Below are 26,210 nucleotides of genomic sequence, written 5' to 3'. Positions count from 1 at the left end.
AAACAATGACAAAATTTGGGGAATTTATATAGAAGCCTACCTTACTACTATTAATTTAAGGCATTTATTAACAACCCTTCTGTACATTTCCCCTGAATCAAGATCAGGTGGCGAGATTGGCATTAAAAATCACCCTAGCATGTCTTAGATAATGCAGACTGAGATAAAGGCGTTAGACTGGCCATCATCCACTGGAGGGTGAAAAAGCACACTGACAAACACACACCTGCCAACACTGGTAGAGCCTCAGTGACCCGTGTCCACGTCTGTCTAAACCCCCTCACTGTTTGACATCTACATTGAGTCATGTCAGTTGCCTCATCTTTATGTTTTTGTCCTGTTTTATTTTTTTCTTCTTTCACACATACATGAAGAAATCCCCTTTCCAATTGTTCAGAGATCTTTAATCCATCTTCAGATCGGCTTAATGCAGTGCGGCTCTAATAGGATCGCTGGTATTAACCTCTGGGACAATACCGCCAGCTGTCCCAGAGCCCCCTATTGGCCATTCTGAAGTACAGGGTAAGGGGGTGTGGTGGGGCAGAACGAAGAGAGAGAGAGAGAGAGAGAGAGAGACAGAAGGAGAGTGTGTTAGTGACCGGAAAGGGTGATGGGCTTTAGTAGTGACCAACGGTGGATTGACAAGTGCTTTTTCTTGGAGGGACCTTCATTATCACCCTTTCTACAAGCTGCTCTACCTTCCTACTGCTGCTTTCTCTGCATGTTTCTTTTTGCCCCCTCGGAAGGTTTGTGCATTCGGGTGTAAAAGGGTGTTTGTATGGCTGATTGATTGGGAAGTGGACAGGTCACCATGGCGTTGGGCGCGGTGTGGAACCGCGTTAAAAATGTGTGCCAACAGAACGGCCTCCTCATCTTGTCAGTCTTGGCCGTGGTTATCGGATGCCTGCTGGGATTCTTCCTGCGCTCCAAACACCTCTCTGAGCAGGTTAGTTTTGGTTTCCCCTACCTGGTGTAACCCTTATCAATAACAGTTTCCCTGTCTTCCCTGAGATGACCCAACTTTCCTGCCAGCGCCATCTGACACACACTCTGAAAAAATAAAGATTCTTTATTGGCATCAATGATTCCCTAAAGAACCTTTAACCTTTTCATTGCAAAAGGTTCTTTATAGTGGAAAAGGTTCTTCACACTTAGATAAAAAAAAAATGTAAGAACTGATTGCTGAATTTTTCTTTGGAGAACCAAAAAGGGTCCCTCAATGGTGCATCTGAAGAAAAAGAGAGAGAGAGAGAGTACACTTTATCCTCATTAGTTAATGGCAAAGATGAATTGTATAGCTGAAGAATGACAGCAGTTGGAGATCCAGGTAGCAAGTATTCTCTTTGACATGATGCCGGTCTGGATTTATTAAATTAAAATGCAAATCATAAAATTACTAGCATGTTTTTAAGCTCAGAATTATAATTTTAATATAATCGTGTGTATATATATATTCCCATGTCATGTGGTGCAACCAACATGCAGAAAAAAATAGAAAATAATATCATTACTGTGTGTCAAGGTCAATACCTCTCTTAAAAAATCATATAATTTTACCTTTTCCGGTTCCAGTTGTAAAATGTCATGTGGTGCAACATCCCAACAACTTGGTATTTGTGAAATAATAATACATTGAAAATATATCCAGTATATATTTATATATATTCAAGGTGTACAGGCTTTTTTTAACAATTTTTTTACTTGATGGTTACACCATACTATGTTTAAATGGAAACTTTTGTTGAAAATGCTAAAAAAGTTTTTCACAACCAAATAAAACCAACATAAATGCAAAGAGCGCATTACTAAGAACTTGGCAAATGTGTTTTAAACTAGGCTTTAAAAAAGATTTTCCTTTGCTTTATCATGGTCACTCACTATTTGTCATTGATCACCGTCTCAATCCTTGCATATAGCTGTGAGGAGTGAAATCTTCATCTTTGATCAATTTTGAGACCCCTAAGAGATCTTAAACTTGACCTAAATGAAAAAAACTAGTATAGTCTTTTCATTTCATTAGCCGATTCATTGGTTAAGTGAGATGTGTGTTCCCTCAAAGCTCTGTCATTATGACACAAGTAAACCAGACATCTAGTTGTCCTGAGGGTCAATCAACTGAACAGTTGAAGCACTATTGCATTGAGGATCTGAAATTGAAAATCTCATCACATCTTCTCATTCATCTCGAGTTGAACATTTCTTGCTAGTCCTATAATGAGGTTAATGAACTAAGGTTACCTCATGATCTATAGAACATACAGTCTTCTTGAAAAAAGGTGAAGCTGGAGTTTTAGCTAGTGTTACTTTTAATGAAGGAATATTCAGATCTTTTCTTTGTTGAGGGTACATTTGCAGTATGTTATTAAGTGTATTACGGTACATTCAAGCTAGTGCATCCAGTGTTTTCCAAAGGAAGTACAGACGTTGAACAAGCTAGCTTTAGGTTGAGATGAGAGACTGGTTAAATAACCTAACTTTAAATAACTTAACCAACCAATTATCCACAGTAAAAAAAAAAAAAAAAAAAAAAAAAAAACAGCCAACCAGACACATTTTATTTTGGCAACTGATTGTTTAATAGTTGCAGTGTTTCACTATTTTTATTCAGCCATTACACAAATGTTTAGCAATGAGCCTTGTTTAGATTACGCCACATGGCAGCTTTTACATATTTTGCATGGCCCAACTCAGGAATGCCAGTGGCAGATGTAGCGGCTCCATGCCAGCTGTTTTTAGGTTAGCATTAGCATGTAGCACAGGAATGCCAGAGATTCACAGCCATTTGTCAGCATTGATCCTGATGCTGCTTGGACAACGGCCCTGATCTAAGCTTCACATGTCCCTGCCCCCTCCTTAATGCAGGCCTTTAAGCGCTTTAACACCAGCATCATGTCTCTCAGCTCCCTTCAACACAATATGGTCTTCAATAAGTCTTTCTCTTGCTTAAGGGCTCTTCTTAAGCAACTTTACTTCCTTGGGCAGCAGTTTTTTTTTTTTAAATAGTGCTGTCTCAAAGACATGACTATTAGTGGACAATAAATATTATAAGAGCAATGTATTTTCAAGAACTAAACGATGAAAGGAAAGACTATGACATCTGAACAGGCAAACACAAAGTTTCTCTGGGAAATGCAAAACTTTTGTGAGAGAACGCAAAAGCAATTTAAATTTCATGTTTCCTCCCATCTCATATTGTTTATCATCACCATGTCCCTTTAGGGCAGGGTTTCTCAAACTCGGTCCTGGAGGGCCACTGTCCTGCACACCTGAGCAAGCTAATCAATGTCTTCAGGATCACTAGAAACTCACAGCTAGGTGTGTTTGATCAGGGTTGGAGCTAAACTGTGCAGGACAGTGGCCCTCCAGGACCGAGTTTGAGAAACCCTGCTTTAGGGGCTCCGTGTGTGATTGGGTATCATTGCACAGCATCTCAAATGTTGGTTTAATCTTTCTGAAATGCTTGAGCCCAATGGTTAGAATGACCTTTCAGAAGTTTCTCACATGATTGCGTTCCCAAACCCCAGCATCTGAACGCAAGATAACATGATGTTATTTCGTCTGCGTGCTTGGAAAAAAGAGAGCCACAGTGGTTTCCCAGATTGCAGCATTTTTATTACAGATATACAGATAAAGTCAAGGATTAGAGAATATTTCTCGCTCCACTCTGTGGGACTCAACTCTGTACAGTGAATCAAAGCAGATGTTCTGTTTTTTTCTAAAGGAGGTGAAGTACTTCCAGTTCCCTGGGGAGTTGCTGATGCGGATGTTGAAGATGCTCATCCTGCCACTAGTGGTCTCTAGGTAAGAGTTCCTTTTTCCAAGATTTTTAACATGAATAACTTAGCTGTCCATCACGACGAATCTGGTACAATCAAGTGAGATAATATGTATCCTGTTTCTGAAATGAGATAGCATGAGGTTTGTCTTTAGAATTAGTTTATAATGGTAAACTTTTGTCAAAGATAATACATGCCATACCCAACCCCATAACCATGTCACACATCAACAACCATATTTACCAAGTGTCAAAAGCCAATAGTGTTACCAGTGTTGCCAATAATAATAATACCAATACCGATACTTCAATTAAATAAATAGAACATTTCTAAGGATAAAATGGACAATTAAAGCCATAATTTAACATTTAATATACTTAAACAGGCACTTATCACATTAACAAATAATCATTTCAATAGACTAACAGATCTATTATAATGAATGTTCATTGTTAAGAGCTTCTGATGCATATTAATCTGAATGCTAAAAAAATAATAAAAACCACTAGCGATTTTCACTTACACTTAGGATCTATATGAGGATAAATATACATTAGTATAAAAAGTATCAAATCAGAATCAATCTTCCCATTGTATTTACATATGGCAGACGTTTATAAATGTAAATGATTATGCACATTATGCCCTTTCAAATATGCACTCCTAAAAATAAAAGGGTCCAAAAGGGGGTTTCCGATGCAATGCCACAGAAGAACCATTTTTCGTTCCCCAAAGAACCCTTCAGTGAACAGTTCTTGAAATAACTATTTTTTTCTTTGTGTGAAGAACCTTTTTTCTAATCCAATGAACCGTTTGTGCAATGGGTGTTTGAGGTTAATGGAACCATCGATGCCAATAAATAACCTTTATTTTTAAGAGTGTGGCACCTCTAGACACATAATGTCACATTTGATGTCATTGTTTCTTAAGTATCTTGTGATGGTATGTTTTTCCGCAATTTCATGTCATCTAAAGGCTTTATATATATATATATATATATGTATATATATATGGTAGCCAAAACACGCATAGCCCATAAAGAGAGTTGTTTATGTCAGTATGTTTAATGGACAATACTACACAATTTTGATTATGTAAACCAACAACATTACAATTTAGCAGAGGCTACAATTAACAGAAACTTAGTATAGTTCACCCAAAAATTAAAATTCTGTCATTAATTACTCACCCTCATGTTGTTCCAAACCTGTAAGACTTTCGTTCATCTTCAGAACACAAATGAAGATATTTTTGATTAAATTTGAGAGCTTTCTACCCCTGGGACTAAACCACTCAATTCATATGGATTAGTTTTACAATCTCTTTATGAACTTTTTGAAGCATCAAAGAGTCAGTTGCGTCGTTGTCAATGGAGAGACAGAAATCTCTCGGATTTAATCAAAAAGATCTGTGTTTTCCGAAGATGAACGAAAATCTTATGGGTTTGGAATGACATGAGGATAAGTAAATGATGACAGAATTTTCATTTTTGGGTGAATGATCCCTTTAGCTTGAACTTTACCCTGTCCATAGTGCAATCGTCCACATCTGTCATTCATCAGCATCAGAGTACAGTACATATACATAATGTTTGGAGAGGCAGAGTTTTAATATTAAAATCCTCTTATTTCAGTGTTGAAAGTGTCAAGAAGGTCGACTTTATAATGCAGCTGGACTGTGCACATTTGTTTTAAACACTTACTTTATGTTCTTACTCCATCCATGCATTAAATGCGCATGCTTGAAAGAGAGCAGTTTTCTAGCATATTTGCTTTAACTTCTCAGGTAATGTCAATGGTATGTGACCCTGTTCAGATGCAGCCAAAATTACAACTATGGTTACATATAAATATATTTCAATTGTTTGATCAAAACAATCCTAGGGACAATTCAGTTGCCAATGGATATTTGTAGGGACCAATATCCCTACTAAAGTCAACGCGCTTGCATAGAATTTAGTCACATGGAGCACTTTATGATAGTTTAACTTATTTTGACAGTATACGTCACTTTCATTGTCAAAAAGTACCTCAGACATTCTGCAAAAAAATATGTTGTGTTCCATAGAAGAAATTCCTAGAGTTTTTGAATAACATGTGAGTGAGTAAATGATGACTGAAAATTCATTTTTGGGTGAACTAACCCCCTAAAACATGAAATAAGTGAACGGTGGGTCAACTGCCAGTATAGATAAGGATTTAACAACCACAATCCACATGCTGCCTGTGAAAGATTTATAACTTGCAACCCCAAAGATGGAATAAAACTATCCAAACCAAATGATCACATGCTGAACGTGCAACTTCTGGTGAAGCAAAATCTTGAGAGGAAGTTGATCCGCATTCCACACACACACTTCTGTCTGGGTCAGTGTTCCAGATGCCCAGTGCACATACGCACACACTCCAGGGAGTCATTACGTGAGGGTCAGGGTTGTTAATTACCTCTAATCTGAGGAAGCTAAGGACCAACTGCACATGTACAGTAGCCAAGACCCAGGCACTTCCAAATGCAAAATGGCCAATGACTATTTATAAACAAGTTAACGTTGACCTAAATGCTAGAGCTTGAACTGTAGTAAGCGGCAAACCGAAGTAAGAATGAAAAGCAGAATAAGATATGTGACCCAGGATCACAAAACCAGTCACAAGTAGCACGTGTATATTTGTGGCAATAGCCAACAAAATATTGTATGGGTCAAAATTATTGATTTTTCTTTTATGCCACAAATCATTAGGATATTAAGTAAAGATCACTTTCCATGAAGATATTTTGTAAATTTCCTACCGTAAATATATAAAAAAAATATTTTTGTGAGTGAATGCAGCACAATCGAACATAAATGGACAACTTTAAAGGTGATTTTCTCAATGTTTCGATTTTTTCGCACCCTCAGATTCCAGATTTTCAAATAGTTGTATTTCGGCCAAATATTGTTCTATCCTAACAAACCATACATATTTATTATTTCCAGCTTATTTATTCAGCTTTCATACGATGTATAAATCTCAATTTAAAAAAATTGAACCATGTGACTGGTTTTGTTGTTGTGACAGGGTCAGTAAAAGAACTGGTTCTCTTCACAGCATTGCAGATTCAAGATGCAGTTCAAGGGTCTGCCAATGTCATGTCTGGTTTAAAATGAATGAAACTGACATATTAATCAAATGGTATGCTAGGGCTTAGGCCCATAGCAGGGTCTGCGTACTGTCCTCGTTTCAACGCCATCTGCCTACAGGCAAGAGCGGAAACCAGATTATCTGATGAGCGCACTACAATCAAAGGCAACCGTGCACTTTCTCATTATCCCTGTGTGCATTTCAATGCGAAGCTGATCTTTGATCAATGTCTATGCAGACACGCAACCGTAGGGACGCGGGACAGTTTCAAAAGGTCACCATGGGAATATGGGAATAAGTTTATAGGATATGACATGTGATGTAGCTCATTGGTCTACTCTAGGCAATTACAGGATAGATGCTTTAAATGTAGGCATATTGCCTTTGATAACATGGCACTTTCTGAGTCCCAATCAAGTCCAAATCTCAGTTTCCTGTCGTTCGGAGTTTACATTTAAATACATAGACTTAATGCAGGACAGATAATCCTCTCAAAAAAAAGTCTGCTTTAAGACATCTTTTCAATTTTCATGTTGGATGCTGTTGTCATTGCGCAATGATTGCATCTATATGGAGAAAATCAATCGACCTTTTGCAAGATTAAGGCATTTCTTTTTTTCAGCTCAGCTGACTCTCATATGGTGGCAGATTGATGAGATCTTTGAGATTTTTGAGATTGATGAAAAGGTTTTAGTGATATCTGTGCATCATTAAATGTGAACGAATGTTTGACTATTATTTTTAACTCTTTACTGAAAATAATGTCAGATTCCATTACAATAAAATCAAATGTTTACAATTTATTGTGTCAGGTAAAATGATGATGCCAATTACATAATCAGTTCAAAGATAATCAATACAAAACATCAAATGCTCTGGAATAAAGAGAGAAGATTCAATACCTTGACATTATAAAATACATGAAGCGAAGTGTTTTGCTTACACTTCGCATCACGGGCTGATCTGGGTTACAGAATCACGCTGATCCTCTCGTTGCATTTCTTGATATAGACAGACCAAGGCAGAAACCTCTTTTCAAATGTAATCATGAGTTCACAGTGGGAATTTACATGAATCACCGTCCCAGACTTACTGGAGGCAGAAGTTGATTTACATGGTAACATTTGCTAACAATGGGAATTTATCTCTAAACTCTTTAAAACTTTATTACCTTTTGTTTTACTTATTTGGGAATGAGACCTTTGTACCAGTCGCACTGAGACATTTCAAATGATACCAAACGTGTAATACTGTATGATAATTATTCACATTAAACCATATAGATTTTTGGGTGAATTTCAGGTGATCTCAGCATGATAGAAAGAGGGAACGGGGGAATGGGGGGTCAAGGGGAAAAGATGTAGATTAGGATTGCTTAGGTGAGACTTGCGTCTCGAATGATGGTGCTAGTTTCACAAGAGAGAGTAAAAATGTTAGTTTCCAGAAAGGTCCTTTGTCTTCTCAGGGAGTGGTCGTTTCTCAAGTAGACTGCCTGGCATTTATCTAATTTCTCAAGTCTTACTGTTGTGTGTGCTTTTATTCTTTTATTCTCATCAGTGGCATATGGGGACGAGGAGACAAAATGCTCCCTTTGTGTGTGTTGTTTTTTGATGTCCAATTTAACGCCACGTTCCAGCAATATTTGATGATTGAATGGTTTTCAGGTTAAATGGCCCTTAAAATAAGCAATTTAACTTACACTCTGAACAAGAAACAAATATTTTAATATTTGTTGTATGTTTATGTTAACTTAAAATTAAAGCCAAGGAGCATCAATGCTTTTTTATGCTTTAATTGCCATTTAGGCTTCAAAAATTATATCTACAATAATAATAATCATGAATATTTTGTTTATCTTTAATTTTTACCACAAACTGTTGCTTGACCACTGTAATGAATTGTTAACAGATTATTGATCATAATATCCATGGTTACCATTGGTGACAGTTAGGTGCAGTTATTATGTACTTGCTAACAAATGTTTAATTCAGTTTTTTTCATCTAATCAACAAGTTAATTTTGAATAATTTGTGATCAGTGATGATTATTGAGTAATTTGCTTCAGTAATTAGTGATTTACACATCAATATCATGATTACTTGTCTGTTTATTTTTGTACAGATTTTTTTTAAACATCCATTTACTAAAACATCTATATATTTTTGTATTAAATGTATAACTTGTTATAATATAAATACAAAAAATATATATAATTAATTAAAAATAATTAAAATAACTAAAACTGAAACTGGCATAAAAATCTTTAAAAATTATATTTATGTCATGACAACTCTTGGAGTGTTTGACAATGCTGATATGTTTGGTCTTGGCATAATAGATCAGTACAGGACTTGCTCATGCCAAAAAACACAGGACACGATGCTGTGAGCAAGACATGCTGCTGCTGTACAATATAGCGTACATGATTTACCCGTAGCAGATCTATACAGGTGGAGCTGGGGAAGGTGGAGGGTTTCTAAAAGCTCACTGCACTGCTAAGGCAATGCTAACCAAGTATTTGAAGGTTGAGCAGTGAGCTCATTGGCTACTGATACAGCAGGAACCAATCAGCACCCTATATGGAGAATGATGTGATCGCAAGCAGATTGAGTTAAGGCTAAAGTTTCATGACAGAACTTTATATAGACATAATTAAAAAATTAAAAACATTACTAAAATGACAAAAACAGTAAAAAATAAAACCTGATTCAAAATATTAATAAAAACTATAATATTATCTCAAAGATACTAAAATAACACTGGATCTGGGAACATTTTCATGGGATTCACCCACTTGGTTTTGTGCTAGTGTTTCCGCTATATGTCTGTGCACATTTCCAACAGGTATTTTGCTTCGTCTCACCTAAGAAAAATGGCACCCATGTGACTTCAGTGGGGTCAGGCCTAGGCATAGAGACTTTATCTGGACTTTCCCATCTCCAGGCAGGATTAGGGTAATGCTCTTGTCAAACAGAGATGCTTCACAGAAAGCTCCAGATGGTCTGGAAGTCCTGCTGCCCGCCTATATCAGGAACACATGCAGGGTCAGACAACAAGGGGCTTAAGGCGCATGTACATACACAAATGACATATACGAGTGTTTACTTGTGCACAGCCAACAGTCTGTCTGTATACTAAACTATAAAAGGAAATGGCTATGTATTATTAGACACTGCACAACACTGTAGAGTGATTAAAGTTTAAATACTGATACTGATTTTCAATACAAGACATAAACAATACATAAATGTAAATGTTAAAATGGTAACAATACATTTTAAATGTAGGGTAGGACTTTTTCAGAGAGGCTGGCAATAGCGAGCTAGCTTTGCAAGCATGAGATCCTACGTATGTATCCTTCAGATCCTGTCCAAAGCCACGACTCCTTCAAAACACATGAATGTGCACAGCAGAGTCTTTAAATTACCTCATGTATCAAAGCACATAACATTACAATAATAATGAACATAAACAACTTAAAGAGATTCAAACCAAATTCATTCATTCAAACAGATTCATTTCGCCATTGATATTATTGCCATTGAAACGCATTAATTCAAGTCACAAGCCACTGCTAGTATAACGTCACAGGTTTCCATCTCTTCCAAATTACAGTAGTTATGGTGTGAACGCAGCATAAGCTGGTTGTTTTGGATCAGGAGGAACTGTAAAAAGTGGCTGCTGTTTCGGTTGCGGTGCTCTGTGACTGACGGCTGTCTAACTCTGCATAGCATGAAACACGCTGAATGACGTGTGATGTCTGCTTGAGCAGGTGCGAGGAGGAATGAAAATACATACGTTGGCAGGCAGGTAGGACAGGGCAATGATTCAACAAATATTTTATGGTCCTACACCTTCCACAGACTATATATATATATATATATATATATATATATATATATATATATATATATATATATATATATATATATATATATATATATATATATACATTTAGACCACTTAACTTAGTGATTGTTATCAGGATGTGAAGAGACTTTCAACCAGCAAAACAAAAAATGTTTCTAGAACAAATCACCTACCCCATACCTGTCAACATTCCCGTTTTTCCCGGGTTTCTCCCGTTTTTTTAGCCCTATCTCCCGGACCCCTCCCGGTTTGTTATTTCTCCCTGGAAACTCCCATAATTTGCATGGCCCAAACTCCTTTATAAATAATCGGACCAATATGTTTGTCTAATGTTGATCAGTTGCCAGATCTCGTATTAAAGGCATTATATTCACACAATCCACACACCATATACAATTTCAACCCGTTTGTCACCTCAACCTGGCAACCTATAACCCAGTTGCGCAGTCGTGGAAAGTTTAACCCGAAAGCGAGCCGATAGAAATGGCAGGTGAAGGCGGTGTCCCCGCAGTATGACCGGGTATAATATGGGCAGCGGGTGTTCGATGCAAAGAGATCCACTTCAGCCAGGAAGAAAATGCTCCAAAGTATCTGGGACAGAATATCTGCTCCTGTGTTCATGGACCCTGACACATGCATTGCTCTTACTGATTGCCCTGTGCCCAGGAGGAGGTGGTCTGTTCAGCAGACAGGACTTGAGAACCCTGGTGATTTATTTAGGCTACCACTGTCATGTTTTCCGACCAGACCAGGACATGGTGCCCTCTGAGCTCCGGCTGAAATTCCCTGAAGGCCAGGAGCACTGCCATCATTTCTAGGCAGTTGGCAGGTTGATGTGCCAGTTCGATATTGGCTCTGTCCAAGAGCCAAAGGCCGGCCTGTCGTTGCACAGTTCGCCTCAACCCGTCTTGGACACGTCTGTCACGACTACCTTCCTTCAGGAAACCAAGCCCAGGTCCACTCCCATCTGATACACATGGGGTGATTTCCAGGGGACCAGGGCTCTGGCGTAACTGTGGGTCACCCTGATTGCTCCACTCTCCAGGTGGGACGCGGGCCTTCAACTAGTGTTGTAGAGGCCACATGTGTAACAGCCCAAGGGACGTACTGAGGAGGCTGCAGCCATGTGGCCCAGTAGCTTCTGAAATGTTTTTCAGGGGAGGTTGATCCCCTTTTTGAATGCCAATTTGAATTTCTCAGAATTTTACGGCGTAATCCAGGCCTACATTTGGGACGAATCGAATACTGCCCCCAGGAATGCGATGTTTCGGCTGGGGGACAGCGAGCTCTTGCTCAAGTTGATCCTGAACCCCAGACTTTCTAGATGGCTGAGGAGCAGAGATCTGTGCGCGGACAGTTCCTCCTTCGATTGGGCTAAAAGCAACCAATCGACGAGGTAATTCAGGACACAAACCCCTTTTTGCCTCAGAGGGGAGAGGGCTGCATCCACACATTTCATAAAAGTCAGAACAGTCCGAATGGTAGGACTGTATATTGGTAAGCCACCCCCTCGAACGTGAATCAAGAACAGTGATGGGGAGCTATCTGGATATGAAAGTATACGTCTTTCAGTTGTTTCCAAGTTAACGTTCTGAACGGCCGTCCTATCAGAGCACGGTTCAGACATCACAAGTCGAGGACTGCCCTGAGGCTGCCTTCATTCTTGTGGAGGAGAAAGTAGCGGCTGTAAAAGCCTGAATCACTGTAGGCTCTACTGCACCCTTTTCTAGCAGAACCTGTATTTTGTCTCAGAGGACGTGAGCGTAGGTGTCCAAGACCGAAGTGTGAGTCACACCCCTGAAGCGGGGGTCTGAGAGCGAATTGGAGCGAGCCACCCTTTAAAGCGACCATGTGTTCACCTCCCAACCCCCTATTCAGTTCTGGATGTTGGGAGGTGAACACATGGTTGCTTTAAAGGGTGGTCTGGCCTTGGCAGGACTTAGTCCCCTCCCCTTGTGGCCAAAGCATCAGTGACTGCTTGGGCTGCTACAAAATGGGAAGTGCTTAGCTGGGCGGTAGCGCTGCTACACCTCGGGCGGGCGCGGGAGCTGGCTTGGTGTGCTGCTGAGTCGACGACGACTTAATGCAACTAGAAGCAGTAGAAGAGCTTGCCTACTTTAGTAGGAAGTGGCGCATAACCTGCAACGCTTTATAGGCCGCCGTGAGAGGCTCATCAAAGCCGTCCAGAACCGAATAGACCAATGGGAGAGACAGGAATGACAATGACAAAACATTCAAGAATGACAAAAACTAAAAGAATGACAGAATCAGTGATGGCAACATCGATTTTAAGCTTTGCCTGTTTCTTTCAGCTATCTCTGGAGGTACATGATACAATATATTGTCTTTTTTGTGTCATCTTTGTACTTGATGTTTGAACAATGACTGTTCCCCAAAACCTGAAAGACTGAGCCCTGGTGGAGCCCATCAGAGTGAATTGGGTTGTTTTCTGAACTTTCTGAAAACAAACTAAGATTGTCATTAAGAGACAGTGATGTTGATGTAACAAACAAATAAATGAATAACAGAAAAATAATGTAAATAAATATATTTAATTTTAACACAAATATCCAATAAATATTTAAACAATGCTTTGTATGTCTTCTTGGTTGCACTTCTTTCTTTTCTTCATGTTAATTATTTTACTCAATGTCAGACTGACATCTGATGGTCTTTTTTGTGTAAATAAATACAGTATTTCAGCATGATCAATTAAAAAATTAAATCAATTAGCTACTGCAATATTTTGGGTGTGGCATTTAGATGTATGGCATTTGGAAGAATTTGCAAATTGTTTTTTTTAATCATCTCTGCATTCAACTGAAGATTCATTTGATGTATTCCTTAAAAATTGTTTTTCTCTCCTCAGTTTGATGTCTGGCTTGGCAGCACTGGATGCTAAATGTTCCAGTCGACTGGGCATCATGACAATTTCTTATTATCTGTGGACGACCTTTGTGGCTGTGGTGGTGGGCATCGTCATGGTCATCATCATCCACCCGGGTGGAGCTGCCCAGAAGGAGGACTCGGAGGACAGCGGGAAGCCCATCATGAGCTCTGCTGATGCACTACTGGACCTTATCCGGTAAGCCTGTGCTATTGTGTATCTGTGTATCAACACTAAAAAACAACAACCACCACATTATGGGATTTTCCATAAAATCTATGATTAAGTAGAGGAAACCAGTTTGAGAAGTTTATTTTTCCTAGCTTTCATATGAGTCAAATTACCTTTACCTAATCAGGTATTAGAAACATCCATACATCACATCAGCCTATTGTATTTGCTGAATATGCTAAGGTAATTATTGCATAGGCTTCAGTTAACTATAGAGAAATATGCTGTTATTTCTCTCATGTTTTCAGTGATAGAATATAAAGGGTTCCAGACGCATTCTCACCTGCTGAGGCTTTGAACTGTCTGTTAAACCTAATGAGTAAAGCTCACGATAAGCCAGTTAGTGTTTGCTTAGTAAATGAGCATGAAGTTTGCCCCAGTGACTTTGTGTCAGTGTTCCAGTTGGTCAGTGGAACAGTTAGTCAGGAACTTTTCACAAACAGGTACTGTGTCAGAAAGGACTACAGAAAACTATAGATACGTAGCCTGGAAATCCAGGCCTAAATCTGAAAGATTAATGGTCTGGCATCGACTACTGAAAATCGGCCAGCTCGAGGGGCGGCACCAAGCATGCATTTGAAAATCTCCCTGCACGCAATTGGATAACACTATGACCAATCACAACAAGCCCCATACGCTTAGCTACCAGCGGAGCTAACTGGTAGATTAGACTCTTGCCGTATCCAGTCGGCAAAACAGAAAAAACGGCCTTCTTGCAAAGGAACGATTCTTCTGTTCCTCTTTTAGATAAAACGCCAAGTCTAACTCGTTCATTGTAGCGGCCAAAGCCGTTTCAAACAACTGGTGTTCATCCATAGCCATCTTGCAATGTTTACTAATGACTACTAATGTTTACTCGTCATCTGTTTAGCTCGCCTCTGGCCCGCCTATATCAGATAACCCGATGTGATTGGTGCAGCTCGGATACAGGGGCATATTTAATGAGCATCGTTACTCGACGCCAGAGTAAACTCGCTGAGCAAATTCTCAGAGAACTTGTGCTCTCGCTAGAACTCTGGATTTCCAGGGAAATAGATACAGGGTGCTTCTCAATATCCCTCTTTGTCTCCTCGCTCCTCCGTCCTCTATCCTATGACCCGGAAACCGATCGAGCTCAGCCATCTTGAAGGACATCTCAGTTCTGTAATTGCACCGCGAGGATGCGAGGATCGAGGAGTGAGGAGGCTTCCTGAGGAGTCATAAGCGTGGATACACAGGTGTATCCTTTGCGGAAGAGTTTTATCGACTAAACGTGACACGCGTATAAATTCTACTCTAAATTCTACTTTTACTTTACCTTTGCAGTTTATATAAACCACACATCTCACATATTTCAACAGGGTATCTTGCTTTATTATTTATTATGAATTTCTTAAATAAACAAACTTTAACAAAAGGGCAGATCCTTTGAGCGCAGCTGATGACGCTGTGAAGTGACGCTCGAGTGATCAAGTATTCCAATGTATAAATAAGCTTTCCTTCGATTCCTCAGTCCATTTTATTTCCTTACAGCCTTCCCTCGCATCCTACAGGGGGTGGAGCTGAGATGGATGAGGATGCACAAATAAGAATTGAGAAGCATCCAAGGATTAACATTCCTTCACCATATCATTCCTTGACTATTGAGGTTATGTAGTCCTCATAGGTCAGGAAGGGAAAGGCAGCCCGAGATCTTGACATTCCTTCCACCAGATTGATTGACATTCCTTCAACTATGCTTGACTATTGTAGTTAGTTAGTTGGCTTGTTTATTTGTTGGATGGTTAGTTAGTTTGTTTGATGTTGAATAGTTAGTTAGTTGAAACGGAGTTCTCAATAGGGGAAAGATCCTGACATTCCTTCCACCAGATATGCTAGTTAGTTAGTTAGATTGATTGATTTCCAGGCATAATGAATTTCTTTCAGCCTGAATGTCTGTGGAGATGTTAGTGGCTGTGATGCTGAGGGATCAGGATAGCTTAGACATGGCTCTGTTTAGGATTGGCTGAGGACTAAGGAATGGAGAATTTCTCACCCACCTGTCACCTGTGCTGCGTGACAGAGCATGACCCCGTGTCATTGGAGTGTGTGCTGAAGACTGAAGCCTAAACTGATTACTGATCTGAGCCTGAGACCATATGGCCCTTATTGAGGTGATAAAAGAGGAGGAAACTATTTACATTCAGCCACAAGATTAGCTCAGTTTATTAACGGCGCATTTCACGACGAAAGTCTTAGTCAGGTAGACTAAGAGATGTACCAAATTAGCACGTGATGTTTGTGACCTCCACTGGGAGGCTATTTGGATCATCGTTTTCTGGGTCCCTCTGTGCTAACTAGACAGTGTGTTGGTAAAACTTGGATTAGGATTAGTTGGCTGTGTGTCACAATGTGCACTCATTTGCAATGCTCTTAATGTGTTTTGTTGGTGATGGGAAGAACATACGCTTACACCTTTCTAATTGTACTTGTTTGAATTTACCTTAACCTAAAAATGAAATATAATAACAGCATTTTATACATTTTAATTGCAATTACAATTTATTTACAACTTGTTATTTACTCTTCTTCAGTTGTGCAATGTGCAAAAAAATACCATGACTGGTCATCGGCAATGTTATGTTGGTCTAACTTAATTAGCTTAATCAGCAAAACTTCCTCTTCATCCAGCTTCTCCAGCTTAGTTTTGCTTGACTACCAGATAGATCAGCACCAAATCAGTAATCATAATAAACCACCAGTTTGGTAATTTCAGCAGGTTAGAAAAATTCAGAATGCCATTGAATTATCTGTGTAACCAACATTAGTATTCATTATTATGTAAAACTTTCTTTCCTCCATCAGCAACATGTTCCCAGCCAACTTGGTCCAAGCAACATTTCAACAAGTGAGTTTTTATGTTTTTCCATTAGTTTTATGCCCTGTTCCTGCACAGGAGCATGACACCAAACATCTGTATTTTTGCCTCCAAAATATATCTATTATTCATAACCATTTTAGGTAAACATTTTATGCGTATTGTTATTGGCTGATGTTAAATTTGTGTTCATATCAGTCAGTATTGTGCAGCTCATTTTAACCATTTAGAATACATCTGCTGCTCAATTCAAGTTATTCTAATCATTTAAGAACACTTATATTCTTTATTGTTCTCAAAATGAATATCCATTTTTCATACTGTAAATTATAATGTTGTGATGACTGAATTTACTTTTGAAACTAAGTGTTTTATTTAATCTTAACAAATTAGTTAAGAATTGTAATTTCAGCTACAACATGGAAAATAATTATCAGCGTATCGTATGATTTTAATATATGTGCATGCGTGTGCGTGATGTTTAAAATAACCCTGTACTTTTGGTATTGTATACCGTGACTTTTGCTGTAAATTTGTTTTATATGCCATCTTAATTATGAATTATATTTGAATTGCAGTATCGCACAAAAAGCATCCCAATCATGAAGCCTAGACCCACCATCAGTCAGGACGTGCAAGAGACCACCACCAGACGGAGCTTCATTTATGGAATCCAGGATGACAATGGCACAGACATCCAGAACTTCTCCCTTGAACTGACGCCTCCTCCCGATGTGGTCTTCCGAACGCTTCCTGGCACCAGTGAAGGCATGAACGTCCTCGGTATCGTGATCTTCTCATCTACTATGGGTGAGTTGTAGCATCAGCATCTGGAATTTCACAGCTTAATCCAGTCTGTTTAATAAATACTCAAGTATTCTTGTCATTTAGGTATCATGCTGGGAAGAATGGGACCAAATGGCAGCGCTCTCGTCAACTTCTGCCAGAGTCTGAATGAAGCTGTGCTGAAAATTGTGGCCATTGTTATATGGTAATGACAAGCATGATCCCAAAACTTATGAATGACAGTAAACCAAATAACTAGAGCCGCTACATTGAGAGTTATGTATGTTTGGTTCATGCTCACCAAATTGTGCCTGAAAATTAGTTTTTTTTTGTTTTTGTTTATTTATTTATTTATTATAAAGTGAAAAGCAGTAATTTGTTTAATTTTATTTGTTTTTTAAGGTGGGCATTGGAATATTTATACAAGACCACAAACATGTCAAAAAGATAATTTGACGCAATTTTTAGGCTCCCATTGTAAACACTATAAAGTGGAGATTCACTATGAATGAAAATTGTGCCTAATTGCGTTTGTTCACATGCATTGACTGCTCTGGTTTAGTGCCCAATTCACTACAGGAAATGTAATGTACATATAAACGGAATCATTTACCTGAAACTATGATATTATTGTTCAAAATATCCTTTATTTCAAACACGGCTGTTGCCATGATCACTAGCCCGACTTAAGCATCTCTTTAATACAACCTAGACTACATTCATTTGGCGGTTAAAGTGTGATGCGAAATGCACCGGGCAATTTTTGTGAATGAAGCTCAATCTATAATAAACAGAGCAATTCCAAGAGGGTCCTCACACCATCGGTGCTCGGGCCCTAATGAGTTCATTTACATAGAAAGGAGGAATGTTAGTGCAAAAGGAATACCAATGACTTCATTTAAAGAGGCAATTTTATCCCCTTTTACAAAGTCTTGGTTTTGTTTTTTAGGTCTACTAGAACAGGTTTTCGTGTTTAAACGTTCAAAAGCCACATTATCTTTCACATATTTGACATTGTTGCAGCACCTCTCTTCCCATTCTGTCAGTAACACTCTGTTTATTTCCTGTCTCTATGAAGCCCCTCCTTCTGAAAAGCCAATGTGCTCTGATTGGTCGGCTGGATCAGTGTGTTGTGATTGAATTTAGTGAACTCTCCCCTAAGAATGCTGTGTTTCTGATGCAACACTGCAGGTACTTCCCGTTTGGGATTGTGTTTCTGGTGGCTGGAAAGATCTTGGAAATGGACGACCCCTCAGCTATGGGGAAGAAACTAGGCTTCTACGCCATCACTGTGGTCATGGGGCTTGTGCTTCATGGCCTGTTCATCCTGCCTTCCATGTATTTCTTCATTACGAAAAAGAGCCCCATCGTCTACATCCGAGGGATTTTACAGGCCCTTCTCATCTCATTAGCTACTTCTTCCAGGTAAGAGTAATTTTATTTTTAGCTAGGCCCTGCTAGATTATAATAAACAAAACCGTATTTGAACAGATTTTAAAACACAAGGCATCCTACACTCGTCAGCTTTGTTAATAGATAGTGAAAAACTAGGCAGCATCATACACTAAATGACTGAGAATCACACACTACCAGACTTTCAAGTGCCAACACTTGCACAAACTCATGCAGAAACATGCGCCACATCGCTAGGAGACACAAACAATGCGTTCTAAAATCAGCTTACAATATCAAAGGTATTTGAAATTCTCAAACTGCAGAGAATCGCAATTCTGCTCAAAATCTGAAATGTACAAACTACAAATCTGGGCAAAGGTTCGAGTGTATTCCAGCCTTGAAAATAGCACAAATGTAAACCACAAACTTTGATGCTCTTGCGTTCTACTACAGCTCTGCCACACTGCCTATCACCTTTAAGTGCCTGCTGGAGAACAACCACATCGACCGACGCATCATCCGCTTCGTACTTCCTGTGGGTGCTACCATCAACATGGACGGCACTGCCCTATATGAGGCCGTGGCCGCCATCTTTATCGCTCAAGTCAACAACTACGAGCTGGACTTCGGCCAGATCATCACCATCAGGTAGGGTGCGATGGGGTATGATGAGGTAGATGCTCCCTTCATTTTCCTTTAGACCATACATGTCACTAAATCTCATCTCAACCCATTTATTGAATGGTTATGCTCCTATTAATCTTGACTTTTCATCTGAATGTCTACATTTGGAGCGTTATTCCATCTGAGCAGTTTGAATTATTTAGACATTAATAATTCCATAATTCAAACATCATAATCTATAAGGCCAATTTATTCATAAATGATTATGTCACTTATTGAATTCATATATTAAGTGTAAATTAATTTATTTATTAATATATTAATGTATATTATTTTATTTATTCATATGTTAAATATATTGAATAACGAAGTCTTTTATACTCACCAAAGATGCATTTATTTGATAAAAAATATAGTAAAAAAAGTAATAATGTGACATATTATTATAATTTCATAGAACAGTTTTCTATTTGTATATAATTTAAATTGTAATTTATTCCTGTGATGGTAAAGCTGAATTTTCATCATCATTACTCCAGTCTTCAGTGTCACATGATCCTTCAGAAATCATTACAATATGCTGATTTGCTGCTCAATAAACTATTATTATTTATTAGTATTATCAATGGTAAAAATAGTTGTGCTTGCTTAATATTTTTATGTAAATCATGATACATTACAACTCAAAAGTTTGGGGAAAGTAGGATATTATTAAAAAAGGGAAAATAAATTAATACTTTTATTCCGCAAAAACGCATAAAGTGATTTTGCGTGACTTATTTCTACTTCAAATAAAAACTGGAAAAACCTGGAAAAAATTCCAGAAAATATTAATATTAAGCAGCATAAACATCATATTCGATTTCTGAAGGATCATGTGACACTGAAAACTGGAGTAATGATGCTGAAAATTCAGCTTTGATCACAAGAATAAAATTACATTTTACAATATATTCACATAGAAAACAGTTATTTGACATTGTAATCATTTTTCACAATATTACTTTTTACTGTATTTGTAATCAAATGCATAAGAGACTTCTTTCCAAAGTAATACTATATTATATTAAAATATTCATGTAATTATTATATAGTGTAATACAGATGTATCTTGCTATATTTGATTGGATTCTGTTATTTGATTTATCTGTCATTATTCAACTTAAATACTTATTCCATTTAAAAAAAAAAAAACATTCAAGGAACATAAACGAAAAAACATTATGATGGATTAAAAATATATTCTATTTATCCAGCAAAAATCAGATAACAGATATCATATCCCCAGTATAGTGAAATTACCAAGTTAATTTATAGATCAGATATCAGTAAGTTCTTCCTCAAGGATAATATTTCTCTGCTTCTTACTTCAGCATCACTGCTACAGCGGCCAGTATCGGTGCTGCCGGCATCCCACAGGCCGGCCTGGTAACCATGGTGATAGTGTTAACCTCAGTGGGACTTCCTACAGATGACATCACTCTAATCATCGCTGTGGATTGGGCGCTGTAAGAAATCAGACACAGGAATTTCTCTCTCTCATACATTTCCACTATAAATGCAAAGTTTTCCTCACAATCTTGTGTATCTGTTAGGGATCGGTTCAGGACGATGGTGAACGTGATGGGTGATGCTCTGGCCACAGGAATCATGGCACACATATGCAGAAAAGACTTTGTGAAGGAGGGCGAGGAGGTGAGAAAAGGCCCAGATAACTCACGGCAAAGTTCTTTTTCGTTCTTCACTTGGTGGTAAAAAGAAGTTCAAAATACCTTTGCAGTGATATAACGAACATCCCAACGCCGTCCACAACGCTGAGACGCGGTTTAGATGAATATGTACTGCATGCTTTCCTTTCAATAACAAACTAAACACACAACGAAAATGACTGAGGTGAGAAAACAGCAGTTAAGAAAACTTCTGATCATGGCGATGTTTGCACCAGCTCTGCAATTCATCACTCCAGTCACGTCATGTCCATGTCTCTGCTCCTGAACAGCTTCCTTACTGAAGATTCAGTGCTTCAACACACCTACCTGAAAGTTTCAAGCAACCCTGAACACCTTGATTATCTGGTTCCGGTGTGTTTGATCGGGGATAGAGCTGAACTCTTCCGGACTGGAGCAGGGTTGGAGACCCCTAACTTTAAAACGAGTTTTTTAGCCTTTAGTATGAATAGAGTATGTTAGCCTTAAGGTTATGAATTGAAAAATTTGCATTTAGGAGATATAAGCATTCAAAACTTACAGTCTCTGACTTAAAATGGATCACAGATTTTTATGACATCACCGCGGACTCACATCTTTTGTCCAATCAAATGCTCTCTAGAATCGAAAGCGTCCCGCCCTGTAACGTTACTTGGCTCAAACTGACATGATCTTACTCCAAAGACGACTGGTGTATTTTCGTCCTCGTCATCGGTAGACGATTCTGCTAAGTCCGTTGGTGCAGGAGAAAGTGGCGGAGAAAAATCCTCTACTGTTGAATACAACGTATCATCGGCGCTCGGATTCGCCTCCATGGCGATGTCAAGTACGACTTGCAGTCTGTGAGGTAAACTAAACGCTATTGGCTATTTGAAAAGGGGGAGGAGCCATTCAATATGTCCCGCCTTAGCTTCCTGTTTCAGTAGAAATTACATCAACACATCATACAAATCTGCGCGTACCAAGGCACTTCAGTGGGGCTTTAAGAGTATTAAACATGAATGGTTCCAGTTCTGTTTCCACTTGAGCCGGATTCAGCACGGCACAATTACAAACCGTTCCCGGCTCAGATTTCTCAGCACAGTTGGTTCTGAACCGTGACGGTAGAATCCGTGTAGTGACGTCGCCACTCAGGATTGGTCATTTGTCTGTTTGTCTGGCTACAAGATTTTCTGTTGCTGGCTAAGCGCACTATTTGAGAGACATAAACACGAATTAATAATAAAATTAAAATAAATATCTGACCATCCTCAATAATGTGGTCACTATTTAAATCTCTTGCGTTGACTGACGCATTTGTATTACATTCCAAAGAGTGGCCGTTATCAACCCCACAGTGTAAAAAGAAACCATATCCGTACCGGCTGGGCAGGATCGGCACGGAATGGAACGGTTAAGCAAAGAGAACTGTTTGGCCCGACGGTGGAAAAGCGGCTAAAGTTTCCCCGCCATTTATGAGTTTTTCCGGCAATCCGTGTTTTCACTGTTAAACGGTAGGGAGCGCTGTTACGCATCTTCAGAAATCTACAGCATCTCCGGATCCAAAAACCTGTGAAGAAGAAGATCTGCGTAAAGCAGGGCTGTGTTCGAAATCGCATACTGTCTTGAATAGGTACTTATTTCGAATAAGTAATTACTTCACAGCCGCTAAAGAAGTACGTCCTATATAGTATGAATGTGTGTAGTATGAACGTAATCCAGACGTACTACATTCGCCATGTTGTCATTATCATGTGACCTACCAGCGTCAGATACGTCTCTTCACTGTCATTAATAAATCCTCTCCAGTGGCCTCATGGGATAGGAAAGTGTCCATCGTATGCACACTTCAGAATCTAGCCAGAAGTAGTAGGTCTTCCGGGGACTTTTTGCTTACTCTTTTATGAGTACTGTGAATTCGGACATACTACTTTTGTCACATACTTTTTTTTGCCTACTATACAGTAGGGAAGTATGCAATTTCGGATGCAGCCTAGAAGGAGCTGATAGAAGTCGTTTACGCACAAATAAACTAATGTGTTCACTCAATCAATGTTTTGATCATCGATCCGGACAAAGTTTGTTCGAAATGTTGTTTTTTTTGTGAAACTTACGCACATTTAAGTGTTGATACAAAAATAATGAATGAAGCTAGAATAAAATGTCTTTTGTTGTTGTTGTTAAAAAGCAGATGCTTTCTTTTTTGACATATTGGTCTATTTACTTTTAAATACAACAAAATATTCTGGAAGCCATGAAAGTTCTCTGAACATGAAAAAAAAAAAATGCTGGTGCTGACTCAAGCAGCTCTCCAGTGTATTTCACTCATCTGACCTTGACGAAACGAACAGGAAAAGAGCCACACTATCTATTACGTGTTCGTGACGGACCAATGATAACGGTGTTTACCAGCTGGAGCAAACTTGGCAGACAGTTTCTGATTACCAAAAACAAACTACAAACGAATTTCGTTTTGACCTGAATTTGTTCAGAATGATGTTCTTCAATTTCGCTTGAAGTATACTGGGGCCCCCAATACATCCAATGCCCATTTCACTCAGCAGATGCTATAGAATGACGACTTTGTCTTCTCTTTACAGATTCCCCTCATCTGTGAGACCAAGCCTATGATCAGCATCCAGCAGATGATGTCCTATCAGAAAAACGGCTGCTTCCAGCCCCCTCCTATAGGCCCCATGAGGAAACCCGAGCACCTGTCGCCTGACGTGGCCCGTCTAGTGCAGCTGGAAGAGGGCATCAGGCCAGCCGACAAGAAGTCCCCTCACCTGTCTCCACACCATTATAAAAAAGACCATAAAGACAAAGAACATTGTACCATTGACATGAACGGTCTGGAGACCAATGTCTAGACTCCGTCAGAGACCAAAACAGAGCTGCAAGATGCCAGCCGTTCGCTTTCTCTACCTTTGGATTTTGAGAACATGTGCGAATGTCTTTGTAGGGATGCTGAAGCGATCAGGGCCGTAAACCTTTGGACCTGCTTAGGGGATTTTCTGAACCCTGTTGACCTCCAGATGGCTGAGCTCCTCGTTGAAGCGTGTGGAGAAAGAAGATCGGTGTACGTATGAGTGCTGTTGTTGTGTCCTTTCCATGTGATCTACTGGAGAGAAGAACAACATTCTTCATGGACAGCTTGGATATGTGTTGTTTATAGTATACGTCATATGCTGCTAAGATCGTTTTTCATCTTTTTTTTTATTATTTAACAAACAAATATGTACATTTCTCCATTTTAATCCTCTCTTTCACTAAGAGGGAGAGAAATAAACTGTCCCCTGAAGAAGATCTAACCACCAGTGATCACATACAGTGGCCCCAAGAAGTTTTTGGACACTTGTATTAGCTAAAAGTATTTGATTTAATATGAACGTCAGAATGTCAATGCATCAGATCAGAGGTTTTCAGCCATTACCTCCACCCAGACCTACAGCCAACCCAGAAAACCCCTGAAAAAAAAAGTTTAATATAACTAAACATTATTATCTTATATAGTGCTTAACCTTTATTAAATGTATTTCGAAATACATTTACAAATATGTCTAAAAATCGTCAAAAAAAACAGTTGGTTAAAAGTTAGTTCAGAGAAGATGTTAATAAGCTAGTAAGAAATGCTCCAGCATCATTTGGTTTGATATTTTGTTATCTAATGCGATGACATTTATTGATTATCTATGTGAATTAAGTGTCCAAATATTTTTGGGGATACTGCAAATGAGCGAGGTTTGCAACATACACTACCGTTTCAAAAAGTCAGTAAGATTTAAAAAAATTAATTCTTTCATTCAGCAAGCATGCATTAAATTGATACATTAAAGTGGCAGTGCATTTATAATGTTCCAAAATATTTCAATTTCTTCATCAAAGAAACCTGAAAAATATGTATAACTTACCATTTCCTCAAAAAATATTAAGCAGCACAACTGTTTTCAACATTGATAATGATAAGAAATGTTGTGAAGAAATGTTTCTTGAGCAGCAAATCATGTGACACTGAAAATGTGTCACGTGTGTCATTTATATATACACACAGCACCCATTTGAAAGGGTGGTGTGTGTATGTGTGTATATTATGTATATAAAAAGTAATTTAATAAACACAATTTTCTATTATGCAAAGGCTTCCAGACCTGCAGCTCTTCAGACAGCAACATAGTGTCGGCCCAGATCCGGCACACATGGATTCCACACGTACCAGATGTGGGCCGGTTCTATGTTGCTGTCTGGCCATGGTTTCTTACCCCTGCTCTAGTGTATATCATCTTTTGGGTCAATCGCTACTAAAATGAAACCAAGAGAGGAACAAGCGGGAAGGACTTCTTTTGCAAACCTCTCTGAAATTTGTCAGAAGTGGGATTTATGGACTGACACGTACATGCCACACATTCCCAAAGCCTTACAGAACTTGTATGGATTCTTTGTATGAAAAATGTCAAATGTATTAATTGTGATTTAAATGCAATTCCATAAAATCATGACTCACTCGGTACGCCTGATGAAAGCAATGCATGTCTTCTCATTCCATAGTGTTCAAAGACGAGACGTTTATGTAGATGCACATATCCAGTGGGTTAAATTTTAGGAACTGGAGTATAAAAGTAACTAAAATTCACCAATACTTTTCTGCATGAAAATTGTTCAGATTAGAAAGTAGTAGCCCAACAGGAGGAAATGATCTACAACCAGTTAATCACTGCTTGATTAACTGGTTGTAAGATCCAGATAGTAGAGCAGAACAGCAGCATGTGGATGTGTAATGAGGAACGATTGCAGAGATGAGCATAATAGACTAGACGGATTTAAAAAAAATGGCCTTCTATAAGAAGTGAGGAGCATTTATGGGTACAAGTTGGGAACCGGCCTACCTTACATATTTCAAGGGTGCTGAGTCCAAAAAAACTGGTACCCAAGCGAAATTTGCAATGACAACTCAGACAACTTGCAATGGTGTTTTTCTTAGTTATTATGTAATATGGAATACAT

At 38.7% G+C, this 26,210-nt stretch overlaps 1 protein-coding gene across 2 annotated transcripts in view; it reads left to right on the top strand.

Annotated features, from left to right (window-relative positions):
• Positions 1–512: 512 nt before the first annotated feature.
• Positions 513–26,210, top strand: part of slc1a7a (solute carrier family 1 member 7a) — a 26,926-nt gene continuing 1,228 nt past the window's right edge. Inside the window, exons 1-12 of one of the 2 annotated variants that reach the window (XM_079875201.1) lie at positions 552–946; positions 3,722–3,801; positions 13,635–13,850; positions 16,707–16,749; positions 17,298–17,529; positions 17,611–17,710; positions 18,697–18,930; positions 19,354–19,548; positions 20,898–21,032; positions 21,120–21,219; positions 23,810–24,288; positions 24,486–25,730. In XM_079875201.1, the coding sequence (XP_079731327.1) occupies positions 812–946; positions 3,722–3,801; positions 13,635–13,850; positions 16,707–16,749; positions 17,298–17,529; positions 17,611–17,710; positions 18,697–18,930; positions 19,354–19,548; positions 20,898–21,032; positions 21,120–21,219; positions 23,810–24,079 (1,740 nt within the window). In that variant the 5' untranslated portion in view covers positions 552–811 and the 3' untranslated portion in view covers positions 24,080–24,288; positions 24,486–25,730. Of the gene's footprint in view, positions 947–3,721; positions 3,802–13,634; positions 13,851–16,706; positions 16,750–17,297; positions 17,530–17,610; positions 17,711–18,696; positions 18,931–19,353; positions 19,549–20,897; positions 21,033–21,119; positions 21,220–23,809; positions 26,007–26,210 lie in introns of those variants that run through there. The other variant, XM_079875200.1, reaches the window with a different exon arrangement.

This window comes from Squalius cephalus (assembly GCF_949319135.1).
Source record: "Squalius cephalus genome assembly, chromosome: 7".
NCBI classification, from domain to species: domain Eukaryota; kingdom Metazoa; phylum Chordata; class Actinopteri; order Cypriniformes; family Leuciscidae; genus Squalius; species Squalius cephalus.
This window is presented reverse-complemented; position numbering and strand designations above follow the sequence as displayed.